The sequence below is a fragment of the Pieris brassicae genome, chromosome 10 (genome assembly GCF_905147105.1).
Source record: "Pieris brassicae chromosome 10, ilPieBrab1.1, whole genome shotgun sequence".
Lineage (NCBI taxonomy): Eukaryota > Metazoa > Arthropoda > Insecta > Lepidoptera > Pieridae > Pieris > Pieris brassicae.
The window spans coordinates 9,863,240-9,879,102 of NC_059674.1; the positions used below are offsets into that span (position 1 = coordinate 9,863,240).

A 15,863-nucleotide genomic window follows, 5' to 3' on the forward strand; every position below is an offset into this window, starting at 1 on the left:
ACATCCAGCCATCATGGTGATGCGGATGAAATGAATATTGTTGTATACTAGGTCATAAAATTATGACAAATCCAAACGGTTTTATCTCACCAAACAAAAACTACCTAAATTGCATTGCTCACGGCAATCCCATAATAAATAGTAACATATAATAACTATTTCTACAACTATCTCTTGCTAATGCGAATATAATTTATATAGGTGTCATTGACCTCGAAACAGCAAAAACTTGGGCAATTAACTGGCAACATTGTTAACCACAATGAATCATTTACTCTTGATCGGATGGCTGTCATTTGAGACCATTTCAGGACGATATAATTGAGCTGTTAGGGTAACAATGCATGCTGCAGCGAAATTAGATCAGAAAATCTATCCGAAGCGGTGTACGGAAGCATGGTGTACTCACCTCAGTTTAATTAAACATAAATAATTTTAATAAGATGCCGTCCAAGACATCAAATCCGAAACTACTGAAGGTTTTCTAAGAATTGAATCAAAGAAAGTAAAAAAATCGTATTTTGGGTTAAAAAATAGGCCGTCTGCCATTCAGCTCTTGCAGGCTATAACTTCATTTGGGGGTCATTATATTATTATCTTGTTACTGTTCATAGACAGTACGTATTTAAATAAAAATAAATTGTATTAAAATGGAAGTTGTAAAGTAAAACACTTACCATAATTTTAGCACAATAAACACAATTTCCTAATTTCAGGCATCAAAAACGTAACCCCGTTTCGTTTTCAATCTCGCTAAAACAAAAATCTCAATGCGGGTTCAATCGCACGATAATTACCACAAAACAAGAAACATCCCGACCTTGGTAAAACCAAAAAGTCTGACCCACATACGACGCACAATAAAAGTAAGAATTAAGCAAATAAAAGTACAGGAGATGAAAAATAAAAATAATCACCGTCTTGGTTACGCGTGTCGGCGTTTTTCATTCACGCTTCGGTAGAATAGTTTTCTTTTTACAAGAGGCTGGTACGTGCCGGCTCGTCTTTCTTTTTTAATCATTTCTCGAATATGGATCGTCGTTTTTATCGTTTTCCCGGCGGTTTTGGTTAGTCCCATTCATGCACTTGCCTTGTACGAGTTTTTGTTGGGAACAATTACGTTGTCTTGTTTATACTTTTTATTAGCGAGTTATGAGGTAACTACTGTCGAGGGCTGATTATGGTGTTATTATACCAAGTATTTATCTTGTGTAGACGTGTGTAAATTTACAACTGTTTTGTGAATATCGCATTATGATCTTGTCATAACTTTAACATAAACACACTAATCACCACTATCAGCTGTCACTGAAATGACATTTACCATTTCTGTCAAAGTAAAAATGTTAAAACAAAGAATTATAAACTATGCAAGTAAATTATTCGAGGACGTCATTTAATGGCTATAATTTAAAAAAAGTTTTTAAACGGTAAAAAATTGTCCAAATTTAACTTAATACCTAAAGCCACCGTAACCACAGATAGAAAGTGTTAGGCCGTGGATGTTTTTGCCTCTTTTTTACTCGTTAACCGCTACACTAGTTCCTACCAATTACTTGTAGCATGGTCATTGACTTATCTTCGTAATCTAGATTTTATCTGCTTCCGTTTTGTATTGATAACTATAAATGAAACCTATTTTTGAACAAATAAAAAGAAGGCTTCAGAGTATTTTTTATTTAAGTATAATGTAGAAATGTTCGAAGTTAAGAGTAAAAGAAAAGCTAGTTATTTTTTGTCTATACGGATACTGATATTTATACTATGAAAATATAATTTATTGTTCGCTTATATACACGTCTATATCAAAGGACACTAATAAGGTGCGTCATTATTACGTAGACTTTATGCTCCTGCATCGGTAATTGTTTATATAGGCAAATAGGTGTACCCATTTTGTTATTAATTCATGATATGGCGGCTTGAACGTTAACTTTTTCTTCGTCATACGAACTAGTTTTACCTGCGGAAATTGCAACAGCTGGATATTGAACGAACACCCTAAGTACGAACAAATCCACTTCAGTTCCCAGCGAAACGATATTCAGTTTGGTTAGCCCAGCTAAGTAGCTGGAGATGTAGATCTCTCGGCTTTATAAGCCGATTATAAAACTATAATCGATTTTAGAAACCTAAAAACGACCATGAAAAAGTCATTCGGATCTGTCACTTTAACCTTTTATGAGCCTAAGCTGTGGTCTGACGCAACGTTAGGGTCACTTCGACCTCTAGCAAAAATTATGCTAAGCATTCGACCTACAGACGTTCCGAGAAACAGGTATATTTTTGGTCATCTCCTTAATAAATTATATTTTATCTTACACGACTTACCAATACTTGTGTGTATTAAATTATATGTGTCGTGTAGACACATTTTTATTTGTATTATTACATGTGCAGGATAAGCATTTTGTTCCTGTTAACAATTGTTTTAAAAAGAAAAGTAATAAATTTAGTCCACGTCACTTATTGTTGTGGTGTGCATATAATAGCCGGGAATCGAAATCATAACCTCAAATATTTTTTAAGTAAAACACAGTAATGCCTAATGACATTATTGTGTTTTACTCCTCTTTGACATGCATGTATAATGTTTGACACTCACACAACGCTACAGCATGCAAAGCTTAAAAAATAATGCTTTATTTATCTGTGACAGCAGATGAATTATTGTATGCCTAGAGACAATCCACCTCTCCTAGATGATGACAAAGTTTATAAATAGTTGAAGTTTATTTAATTGTAACTAAAAGGCATAAGCAACCGTGAAGAGTGTTCAGAAGAGTTGTTTGGACCTGCAGCTAAGTTTTATCATCCGACATCAAAATATCGACCATTTCACCTCGACGCCCGTCGTTCTACTACAAAGCGTTTAAAGGCAGTTTTTGCTGCGCACAACCAGTATGTCGAACTGTATTCCGAAAAGCATTTCCAAACCAGTTCAACTTAGGGAACTAGAAAAGAGCGTACCAATTCTTAACACCTTAACATTCTTACCGGCAAAGCACTTGCGAGCTTTCTGGCAATGTGAGTATCCATGGGCGGTAGTATCACTTAACATCAGATGAGCCTACTGCCCATTTGTTCCCCGTTCTATAAGAAAACTATTCTTAGTGAGAAAATCTTCTTTAAGTCACGGAAGTTTGTTCACATAATAATACACGTCTACGAGGAGTGTGAGAGCTTTTCAATGATATAAAATATAATCTAATTTAAATCCATCAAACATACCAAATTCAGAGTAAATACTAGATTATTTATTATGTCTGCGCAGAACGAGAAGAGAAAATAATACTTTACTGATTTTCTTTTTTAATTTTATGACCTAGTAACGTAGACTTTTAAATCACAACTTATTTGGAAACTTTCCTGAATAAATGAAATGATGCGTATCAAATAAAAATTAGTTTCCTGTGTAAATTATCTGTTGGTTATGCCGCACTGATTCCATCCTCTAGGGTTAGAGGTTTTTTTAATTATATCGTGTCGGTTTTGGAAAGGTTTACCTACGATATGAATAGAAACCTCAGGTCACTAATTTAGGTCACCTATTCACACTTACGTCGTAGACTGTCGAGGGTCTAGTGTAATCTTTTAAGAACATTTATCTTAAGATCCGTTTCAAGGGAGTTCTGTAAGTCAAGTTTTATCTATGATCGCGTGCTATTAGCAGTGCATCTACTTAGCATTGTTTAATTCAAATACAGAACAGAAACCGCTTATAGAAGATTAACATAGTCGTTCCTTATTATTTTCCAAAGATTCAAAATCAGCAAAATTTTCCAAATTCCGACAGCAAAAACAAACCGAGTTCGGCACCTCTCATTCGAGTTCTTCGCGAATAGAGAACAACTTATCCAGGGCATAATACATTCGGTAATGTCGTGATTCATTTAAAAAAAATCATTGCTTTTATGAAACCTAATTCACTATTTTACTTAGTGCAATAAGCTTTAGTAAGTGTTTGCTTAATGTTAAACAAAAAAAGTGTATAATTTGTAGCATTTATGTTTACCATAATTATCATATGTTATAGAAAAGACAGCTGACACATTCTGTAGATATAGCATTATAAATGACGTAGTGAAATTTAATAAATAAATGTACTCCACGTATTTTTGTAGTTGTTGTTCCTCAAGGGAATGGACACATTTTGTGCCTCAATTTTACAAGTGAGCGTACTGTTTTACTTTAAACAATTTGTTTCGCCGGGAATTGAAGGCTATATAATTTTTATTTATTTATTTCCCTATTTCCTTTTTTTACAGTAACTTAATTCAACTACAATAGAAAACTAAACTTAAAACATAAAATAAAACATAACAAGTAAAAACTTAAAATCTAAACCAATTTATAACTAATTATAAATAATGCAATTCTTCTGAATTCAGCCAGTGTGCAAATAAAAACATCTGTCTCACAAGTTATATAAATATTTATATATAAGTTATATAAGTAAAAACGGGCTAATACAAGCAATATCTGATATGGTCTCCGAGCACTCACCTTCACTTCGTTTCTGAAGAAATGACCTGATACTGATGTTATTTATTGATTTTGTCGTAAATAAGTGTTTAATTTATGTATAAATTAAAGTTACATTAAACACTGAACTGTTCATTTATATGTTAAATATATACTTAATGAAATTCTGATCATTAGTAACGTAGGAATTTAAATGCCATTTTATCAAAGCCATAAATTTCAAAATGCTAAATTCTTTTAAAAGAAGGCATACCTTCAACAAATACGTAGAATCGTCATACAAATAGTCGTTAGCCCAAACCAAAAATCATAAAAACCATAACATCTATTTCAATGGCTTCGCATAAAGCTCGTGCTTCTAGAATCGAAGCAGCGTATTCTTTTTAAAAAAATAACACATTGTCGTGAGGCCTCTTAAACTACACATACTTGCATGGAGATAGAGGCCATATTCCCGCGCAACCGGCATTTCCGTGAAAAAAGTTAAAAGAAACAAAAAATGAATAGGGGATCGGCAAAACAACGATGTTGTTATGGATACGGCCGCATACGACTGCAGTTTTAGAAATGGCGAGCGAACTTAGTATTTATCGTGTTGAAATAATTGGCTCTGAAAGGATTCGTATGGTTTTAGGGTTAACGAAGCAAATTCGTTGCTATGCTGAATTTTGATGACGTTCGAATGATCAGTCCACGTCAAATTAAGTAGTTAATTCACTTCTATAAGGCTTGTAACTTTTACATAATCTAAGTATGTAAAAGTTACATAATCGATTCCTCCCTAAGTACAATTACTCTGTACCATTACCTATTTCCGTAATAAGTTCAAACAGCGAAATATATAATATGTAAATAAATCGTGTAGGAATCTCAGATGTCTCTTTTACTGACGTTTGATCAGTCGTTCAGTAATCACATTGATGGAAATATAATTATTATGTATTAATCAAAATATTGTTTTTACTACTTGACTATCACTAGTTACATGAATAATATCGAATACATTATTTTAAAATTGTTCATAATACCTATATCTTCAAATTCGCTTGTTCAATAAAATGTAAAAGGCCTTATTAAAAGTCGGTTAACGCTCAATTGGTCACACTGGTGTCCGACGAAATGAGATAACGGCACAAGGTATTGATAAGAAATTAATATCGAGTGTTCGCGACAAAGGGGTTAGAATGAGATTTTTAGAAAGTGCATTGTGACCAAAATGTCTGATATCAGACGGGAAATTGTTTACAAACTTTTATTCATATGATCTAGAACGTGACTGTACTAAATTTACGTTATTATAACTATTTGAGTTCATATCACTTACTAATCTATATTAATATTTTATAAAAAGGTAAACATTGTGAGGTTGTACGGGGTAATATCTGTGTCTATTGAACCGTATTTGAAAATTAATTTAACAATAGAAAGTTATGTTACTTGTTAGTTGAGTTATGTACTAACCCGGAAAATGAAAACTATTTTTTAGTAGTTGTAGTAAAGTAAGTTGAAGGAAAAATGGTCGAATGAAAATATTCCCTACGAATTCCGAAACAACGAGAGATGTATTATTGAGTTCTTCAGGTATTTTTAAGGCACGAAATTACTATTTAAGTAGTAAGTAGTAAGCTACTGTAGATTTATATATATTTGTAGTTCGATAAGTTACATGGTATCCATATCACATCGAGGTTCCTAAATCTTGACAGTTAGTTATGATTAGGATTAACAACTAAATTATTTAGACAGCTCAGGCGTATGAGGCGATAACTTTTCAATAGGCGTGCCTTGCTACCACGTGCGAATGCTATACGAAAATGGTCATGTGATAAAACGTGAGCTAATGTCTTTCGCATACAAATTTATTTAACATTGTGTGGGCCAAGCCTGTAGAAAAGTGATTTTGTCTTCAGCCCAAGGTATTAGCCAGATTTACGTAAATATTGCACAATAGTTTGATCAGGAGTTATATTTAGATCAATATTTTTACTAAATTGTATTTTCTTAATCATAATATTTAATTAAATTCTATTAAAATCATACATTTTTTCGCACAAAGCTTCATAATAAAAATTGATTCTTACACGAAAAACATCCAATTTGACAACAATGTCATTATTGTAGAATGTCAAAGTCAGATGCCAAGTAATATTTCGAATTTCGAACAAAAAAATAAAATCGCGAAGGTTTGTTCGCGAACTGTGTTTCGCAATAATTATTTATTAAAATAACAGTCATGCTGTCCAGCCTGAGATCTGGCGTTCAAGGCTTGGTAGGTTTCAATTAATAAGTCTGCGTACATCTAATAAACGCATTACATAATATTGACCGTCCTGTTATCACAATATTGTGCTTTTATTTTCAAGTGGAGAGCGTCTTCTAGAGCCCTACAGACGACTTCTACTCTTCAACATGACAGCCTTTTCGTGCACAGAGACACCCCTGAAGATAACCCAAACATTGCCTTTGAATTTACACCAGAAAACCAACAGGTGATTTTAACAGAATTTGAAATTAGAAGAATTCTAATACTTGACATTTTAAAACGAGATAATACTTTTTTCTCTGTATGCAATAAAAAAAATAGTAATTATAGGTTTGTATAGGTTTTTAGGTTAAAATAAATAAATTTAACCTAAATAATTTCATGAGTACAAAGTAACATTGCTAATATAATTGTTAGTTTATATTTTTAAATTAAATTTTTCAGAGAATTGATGCCCTCCTAGCTATTTACCCTGAAGGCCACAAGCGTGGTGCAATGATTCCATTGCTAGATTTAGCCCAACGTCAGAATGGAGGCTGGTTACCCATATCTGCTATGCATAAAGTAGCAGAGTTGTTGAGCCTACCTAGAATGAGAGTTTATGAAGTTGCAACCTTCTATACTATGTTTATCAGGTATGTTATAGAGTCATTTTGATACTAACAAGGTTATGGTACTTTACCTTCAAATATTTTTACATCCACAGGGTATGTTTAGATGTGTCATATATCCTTAGCCACTTATTTTGTTTAAAAATATCAAAAGAATGTATGAACACTTAGCACCTGTATATACTATACCAGGATTGACATACTTTAAACCCTAAAATTCCATTCCCATTTTTATTTTAAGAATGTAACCTATACATGCACTCAAAACTTTTCATATACCAAACAATACTATAACCAGCCAATTAGTTCTGAACTGCGCTGGTAGTCTTTAACTCTTAATAGAAATTATTTAATTAATAAAACTTACTATATTAATTGACTGTCAGTTCTTACATCTTATTTTATTGTTAATAAAACTCCATTGCTCTTTTAAATCTGGAGTATGAATAACATGTACAGTAAACTTTTATTTACAAAATATATTTACAGGCGGCCAATTGGAAAGTACCATCTACAAGTATGTACCACCACTCCATGTTGGCTTCGAGGTTCTGATGCTGTCCTTAAAGCCATTGTAGATGCTACCGGATGTGAAGTTGGTGGCAACAGCCCTTGTGGAAAATTTTCAATCTCTGAGGTTTGTGTGCAAATAATAAGTATTTAAAATTCAGCAGTATCTAATAATAAAATTATGAAAACATACATTTTTAGGTTGAGTGCTTAGGAGCTTGTGTCAATGCACCAATGGTTCAAGTGAATGATGACTACTATGTAAGTAACGCATATTAATAAGACTTGGAATGTTAACTTTAAAAAAAATTTGATGCCGATGTTTTTTAAATGTTCCTCTACCCATGAATCAAAAATCATTGTAACATACTCAAAACATGCCTCACTCTGACTAACCATTTGAAAACATTTTAATATTCCTGAAATGGGCTACTCTACAACTGATATCAAACTCATATCAGTGACTAGAGATCAACAGTTATAATATTGTCATTGAATAAATTGTAAACATAAAGCAATTGCTTGTCATCAGACCACAATAAAGCAATCTTTTTTTTAAATTTCCTATTTGTATTTTGTTTATTGAGTTGGACTCAGCATGTAATGTTCTTAGAGAATCCATATTAAGAAAACACAGTACTCCTTATAACTCAATTAGGGGATAAATATAACAGTACATATACATAGTAGCTTCTGATTCTTTATTTGTATTTACATTTGAACTTTTCTGTTATTGCAGGAAGATCTCACAGTAGAGGACACAAAGGAAATTATTGAAAAACTGAAACGGGATGAAAAACCTAAACCTGGTCCAAGGTAGAATAGATGCTTCATATTAGTATTATATTTATTTATATGGTTATCAGTATTACTATAGCTACTTATTATACAATAATTTTCACAAAAACCAAAAATGGCATATATATCAAATACAGATAAACATAAAACACAGCTGACAATTACTACCTACTTTACAAAGAAATAAAATATATAATACTGTACGGCCATAAATACTGTTACAAAATGAATTTCCTTTTTTTTTCAACTTTTTAATTATGTATTTTGAATTTGGAACATGTATATTATTTAAAATACTTTTTTTCAATTTTACATATTTTTTCGTGTTCTCGTGTTCAAGTGGGTATGCCGTCATATTCCAGACACTTCAAAAGCTTCGCATCAGCCGTGTGTTCGTATATCGTACTATCAGCAGAACTTCGTCTGTCGACGACCAGAAAAAATCGGGTCGGCCGCGTACTGTTAGAACTACAAAGACTTTTAATGCTGTTAAAGCCAGAATTCGTTGAAACCAAAAAATCTTATTGAGAGAAATGAAGATTCCCGCTAGAACTCTGTCGCGTATCTGTGTTATGAAACAAGACCTGAAGCTTGGTATTTATCGTAGATATACAGTATATGCCCTAAATCAATCTTTAAAAAGGGTTGAAAAGCACAGAAATAACCTCGTTACAGATGAAATGATTTTCACGCTTTAAGATCACTGCAATAAGCAAAATGATAAAGTACTTAACTACACTTACACTTGCTTAAGTCGTCGGAAAGGTACAACGTGGTCATCATCCTGCGTTAGTGATGGCTTCGTGGAGCATGTCTTAGCAAGGAGTCACAAAACCCGATTTTTGTAAAAAACTTTAGTCAAAGTGTATGGAGATAGGTACAATATTGGATCATGTTGTGAAACCTCTGAGCAATACACTCTTTAAAAATATACCGTGGATTTTCCAGCAAGAATCTGCACCTGGTTACAAGGCACGGACTACCCAAGCCTAGCCTGAAACCAATGTTCCGGACTTTATAAGACTGGCAAATCAAATTATGGTCATTTCTAAAGCACATGGCCTACTCTAAACGACACGGCAACATTAAGTCTCTTAAAAATCTGTGTAGCAAGCAGTGGCGAAATTTCATCTTGAATACAGTGCGTATATTATATATCCATAGATTTGTGGCCAAACAGATTAAAGGCCTGAATAAAAGCCAAAGGAGGTCATAATAGGTGGTCCAAATAGAATGTTTATTTATTTGCTCAACAGTATTCCTACAGCTACTCACTAAACAATATCCAAACAATTACATTGTACACAAAAGCTAAGAATGGAATACACATTCAAACAAAGAACAGTTTCACAATAAAATATAACAAAGTATATATGTATTTATTAATTTTTTTATTCATAATTATAATATATATTTAATGTAAAGGAAGAATAACATAGCCATTATTAATCAAAGATACCAGATAGATTATAGATAGACTTCAAATTTTCCGTTTTATTTTTTTATAAAATAGATTTGTAACATGAACATGAACGAAAATCAGGTTGAGAGTCGTCCAGCGATATTGGATTCCAGGTCCGACAAGTACAGCAATAAAATTGAAAAGAAAAGGCATGGGAAGAAAGATGCAATAAATTTATTGAGAATTTCACCAACAAGTGAAAAAAAAAGTATATTTGTAACACAATTATTTTATATTTTCATTATTTGCCATGACAATTCTCCTTCTGGGCGAACTAAAAATGAATAATAAAATAATAGTAACACTAAGAACAGTGTGTCTTCGTCAGAGTACATCGTGAAAATATGCACTACACTAAAATTCTTAAACTTAACGATAGTAGCGCCGCCGCGGCACGTATGAGGGCCCTAAAACTTAAGAAACTGTTTTGAATATTCTATATTGTTTCAATTTATTTCTTGTAGATTGGGGTCCAAACAGTACATGCATATTCTAATAAACCCAACAAAAGCAAAGTCCTGGCGTTTTATACAATTTATTTTCTTAAAAGACACTAAAATATCACTTCTACACTTGTGCACTAAAATATCAAATTTTGATAAGGTTCAAGACTTTCCCCTTGTTCCTGGTCCGGGTTGTTTAATTGCTACTGAGGAGAGTGCTATAATTCGCCTTTGACAACAAATTGTATGTAAGGTCTCACGACACAGCCACAGCTTATGAATAAAAAAAGCATAATCAAAAAACATATAATAGAACTCTATTAAATGGACATACTTTTTAAACTCAACCCTGTTGTGCATTCAAATCTTGGCTAATGCATCAAACGGCAGAAATGTGTCTGACACTAACAACTATTAACTATTAAACTACTAAACTATTAAAGTTCATTTTTCATATGTACAAAATATAAACCAAACATAAATTTATCTCGAGTTAAAACACTTACCTGCCTTATTTGTTTAATATGTTCTGTAATATCTGCTTGTGTCTGCAATTTATCTAATTATATTTATTTATTATTTATCTGTTTAAGGAGTGGCCGTTTTGCATCCGAGCCCCTTGGAGGTCTCACATCATTAACAGAAGAGCCAACGGGACCTGGCTATGGATTGCAAGATGGTTTGAAAGCATAAGTGTATAGTAAATCTTTATTTAAAATAATAAATCATATTAGTTGATTCTTTTATTTTCCTTAACTGATATTAAAATCATTTAAACTGTATGCATAATAAAACAAGATTTGGTGGTTTTTAAAGAATATTTTTAATTATTTTGCAATATTGAAGAATTTGAGTGTGTTTTCTATTCATATAATATAACCTATATTGCTTTGAGTTTTATAAATTATTAATTAAATAATATAACAATCTCAATAAATACCAGTCTTGAATTATTAGGAGGATGTGGCAAGGTAGATATATAATTAATCTAGTGTAAACCTGCTACTAAAAACCTGATTTTTATAAAGTTTGCAGCAGGAACTAGGCCGGTAATCTAACATTCAGACCAATTCAGTATACCGATAGAGTGCGATTCCAATCAGACATCAGCTCTTGGTATAAGCGGTAGGACATAGATATTAGACGAAGTTTCTTTAAAATAATTTCCTACTGAAAATTATTGCGAGATCAATAACTGAAGGGCAAAATTTAATTATAATAATACTCTTAGTCAAGGTTATTCTTTGACATTTAATGTTATTTTTAAAATTAACAAAACTAATACTTTGAGCTATCACCCTGATGAGTAATGTTAATGACCCTGAACGAGTATATCACAAATTAAGCGATACTAGTTTTTGACCGGCATTTCTTGTATGCAAGAGTGACATATACGCCACAGTAAAAAATCTTAAGCAGAAGTAAAAGTACTGGCTCTAAGAAATAGTTTTTATCACTAAGAGATAAGATTTATTACATTGTATTGACGGCATAGCAGTGTTTCGTGATCATGTTGTGCTAATTACATAGTCCACGTAGAGTGGAAAAACGCTGAATATTTAATTCAGTAAAAGAAAAATATCTTGTGTGTTGGACGTGTGTTGTGTAATGCAAAAATGCATGATTGTAAGTTAATTGTACTGTGAATTCAATCTCATGTTTCGCCGTACGAAAAATGATGGATTGCAAGATTATATTCAAGTCCCGCTTTGGGATACCCCGGAAACGGAAACAAAGTATAGTAAAACTGTAAGTATAAAATATATATCTTTACGTAATTTTATAAAATATCTCAAAAGCGATCCAAAGTGGTTTATTAAATCAAGATTTTATTAAAGTAGATAGTGGGTCTGACCGATAGACTAGATAATACCTTGTCGTAGTGGATAATTCATTTACAACCTATAACAGTTTGAACAAGTTTTTGAGCCCATAATATAAACCATTTTTTATACAATTTATCAAAACAAAACTGAATAAATTAATACGTCATAGTTTTATTTGAATCTTTGTATAAATTGAAATGTTTTAAAATATCAAGAATATCACTTTACAATTATTCACTACGTACCAATGACATTTACATATGGGTGACAGTTATGAGCTTTGACGTTTGTCATGCATTGCGATTATACATTTTTTGAATTTGACTTTTGTTCAGTCGCTTTGTGAACATCATCGGTTTATGTAGTGCATTTTCCGCGTGAAAATGTATTTTGAGGCTTAAGAGCTTTTACTCATCGTGAAAAATGAAAAACAGTCCTACTCGTAATTATGAAAATTTCTCCGACCATCGAGGGAAAGAGAGTGATAAGTTTTCCTTAGACAGCCAGGATACGGCAAGTTTGGTAAGCGGTTACATTCTGTTGGGTTTATTGATTTTGTTTATATACTGCTCTGATGTTATTGATTCGAAGTTCTTTTGGTTATTCTGGCGGTTCCGGGAATAGCATTTATAAATAAAGTTGGAGGTCATTAAAAATAAAAGCTTATATTGCGGCACAAGCGTTTCGTTAAGTTTTACGTTAAGTGCGACCTAGTTTTTTTAATTGCAGGTGTTATTCTAGATATTATCTTGTGTCCTAGGCATAGCACGTATATGGAATGGTGTTTAGGTGCAGTAAGGATGCGCATAGCATTATCGACGTTTCTCATTGCTGTACTTTCTCATGTGTATTACTTTTACTGGAAAGTAAAAGTCTTGCGGTTTTCTATGATTTCTATTTCATTTACTTTAAAAATTATGTTAGTGATTAATTTAAAAAACAATATCTTTGTTTTTTATATTTTATTTTAAATGTATAAATTTATGAAGTGGGACTTATTTATTTGTATTTGTAATTATTTATATTTATTAGTATAGAAATTACCATTATTTAATCAAATGTTAGATGCAGATAAATGATAATTGATAATATACTGTGCTATAAATTATAACATATCACTTATGTTTTTGAGACTGATTTGATTAATTCTTGAATATAATAATTTGATTAAAACTATTCATATAAATTGTATTCTTTATTTTATATAGTGTCACAGTAGCAGTTTATTAAATGCTGTACATTTCAGAATGTATAGTGATAAACCATTAACTATAGTATACAATATATTCAACATGCTTTTATAATAAATTTTTACATTTTAATCTGAAAAATTATTTACTTATTCAAGCTGTGGACCTCTAGTTTAAATTATAACATATCAACATAGCTCACCTATATGTAAGTAATACATAATAAAATACAAAGAGATCTCCTATTGGGGCTTCAGGTTAAACGAAGCCATTGGAAATGCATATTATGTCAAATGAACATCACTTCTAAGCTGAAAATACTCTTATACTAATCTACTTTTTAGTAGAATAACTTGTATTGAGAGTTTCTACCTCTTGATGTGTCATTATGTAGGTAAAATGTATTTATGAATTTCTTTTCTAATACAAACTGTATTTTCCAACAAAAAAAACTCCATTTTGAATTATTACACTATTGCATTTAAAGATCAGTATATTTTAATAACATATCTTAAATTAAGTCTGTAATTAAGAGAATAATTTTTACTTGCATAAAAAACTGTTAATTATTGCTCAGTACTTTGAAATTGAAATTAAGTAAACACTATTTTTTTAATTTTATTATTTTAGCAGCTGTCCAAAGCTGTATTGAAAATAAAATGCATGTAGAATCTGAATTCTTATTCAGTTCTTACATCAACATATTGGCCTGGATTTTACTTTAAAAATTAACAATCAATAACCTTCTTAATAATTGTAAAATTCTATATAATTCATGCCACATATAGCACATATGCATCCTATATCAGTTGTGTGAAAATATTCCACCAGAAAAGCTTGAATTTATAGCAGCCAGCTATGTATTGTAAGCAGCTGTTCATAATGGTAATTGAAACAATAGATATAAACATATGCACTATTCAATAACTGGAAACTATGACTCACACCACCTGTTTTTGTTTTATTTAATTCATTCAAGTAATTTTAAATATTACAAGTTATTTTGTTCAAAACATTATTTTGCTTCATAACATTCCTGTTCATTCTCACAATACTGTTGTTATTTACTTAAAGTTAAAATAATCCCTAAATTAGTTTTATTAATAGTGTTCCCTAAACGGCTGAACTCTTTGCCATGCTGAAGCCATTTGACAGAAATTTACCAATGAGTAGTTTTCTAACAGTAAGCACAATAAATGTTTTTATTTATAGGGGGGGGTTTTAAAGTTTGTCTTGGTAAAGACAATTTAGAAACTACAATCTGATGTATGATTAATATTTCATTTCATTTCATTCCAAAACGTAATGCGTAGTTTTTGTTCGCATTTTTCCTTTTAAAAATTATTGATTGATCACAATTTAAAATCGTGTGACTGTATCCGATGTGTTTCGTGATTTCAATACAATAATCGATTAAAGCGTGTTTACATAAGCCGTTACACTTAATTCATAATATTGTGTGGTGACAAATATACGACATAAAATAATTTAAATATTTACTTTCTTTGTTATATATTTGGAATGGGGCTAGGTAGGGAGGGGCTTCTGAACTTGCTTCGTTCGGCCAGAACGTAGGTATTCTACTACAAGTCAAGGGTATCATGACTTTTAAAGCAGGGCTTTTGGTGAATTGTAAAATATACCTTAAGTCCTATCAAGTCTTGAAGCTCGTGAAATGTGTAACTAGAGAATCTTTTTTCGCTGTAGCAATTCTTATTTAAATCTTTTAAAAAAGATACGACCTTCAACAATTCTAGCCATCTTGTTTTTCACAAAGGTCTACTCTATTTTCGAACCATTCTGAACGTGCTGTCGTTTCAATTCTGACTTATTTTTCAGTGTTTCTCTTCCTTCTCGGGTTCCCATTTTTCTTAGTAACTGAAACGCAATACAAAAATTGAGCACAAGTTACTTATTAATAGAACAAAGATAAAATTAATTAACAAAAATTGATACGTGTTATCTATAAAGGAAATTTGCGATTTTAATGAGTAATAGTGGTTTCCTAACGTGTTTTGTAAAGGTAGCTTAACCAACTTATCAGTGTCAGTCTAGTAATAGAAGTCTAGGTCTGAGTATTTATACACATTCTTAATATTTCTATAGTTTTTGTGGGTTCAAATATTGGCTAGCAAAGAAGTTTCTCTATATCTACAATTGCTTCTATAGACAATTCATGAAACCTGGCATGATGGCAATATTCAGTTAAGACTTGCGACTATGACCGACTCTCCTATTTCTGTATTCTGTATGAGGCACAGAAGGCTCCTACTTG

General features: G+C 31.7%; 2 protein-coding genes across 3 annotated transcripts in view; both read left to right on the forward strand.

Annotated features, from left to right (window-relative positions):
• The first annotated feature begins 6,596 nt into the window (after nucleotides 1-6,596).
• Nucleotides 6,597-11,310, forward strand: LOC123715599 (NADH dehydrogenase [ubiquinone] flavoprotein 2, mitochondrial). Its single transcript, XM_045670751.1, has 7 exons — nucleotides 6,597-6,754; nucleotides 6,849-6,974; nucleotides 7,193-7,383; nucleotides 7,849-7,996; nucleotides 8,071-8,130; nucleotides 8,609-8,685; nucleotides 11,166-11,310. The coding sequence occupies exons 1-7, from the start codon at nucleotides 6,719-6,721 to the stop codon at nucleotides 11,263-11,265; spliced, it is 738 nt and encodes a 245-aa protein (XP_045526707.1). The 5' UTR covers nucleotides 6,597-6,718; the 3' UTR covers nucleotides 11,266-11,310.
• A 373-nt stretch (nucleotides 11,311-11,683) lies between these two features.
• Nucleotides 11,684-15,863, forward strand: part of LOC123714851 (calcium-transporting ATPase type 2C member 1) — a 37,444-nt gene continuing 33,264 nt past the window's right edge. The window contains exon 1 of one of the 2 annotated variants that reach the window (XM_045669456.1): nucleotides 11,684-12,321. In XM_045669456.1, the coding sequence (XP_045525412.1) occupies nucleotides 12,229-12,321 (93 nt within the window). In that variant the 5' untranslated portion in view covers nucleotides 11,684-12,228. Of the gene's footprint in view, nucleotides 12,322-12,746; nucleotides 12,921-15,863 lie in introns of those variants that run through there. The other variant, XM_045669455.1, reaches the window with a different exon arrangement.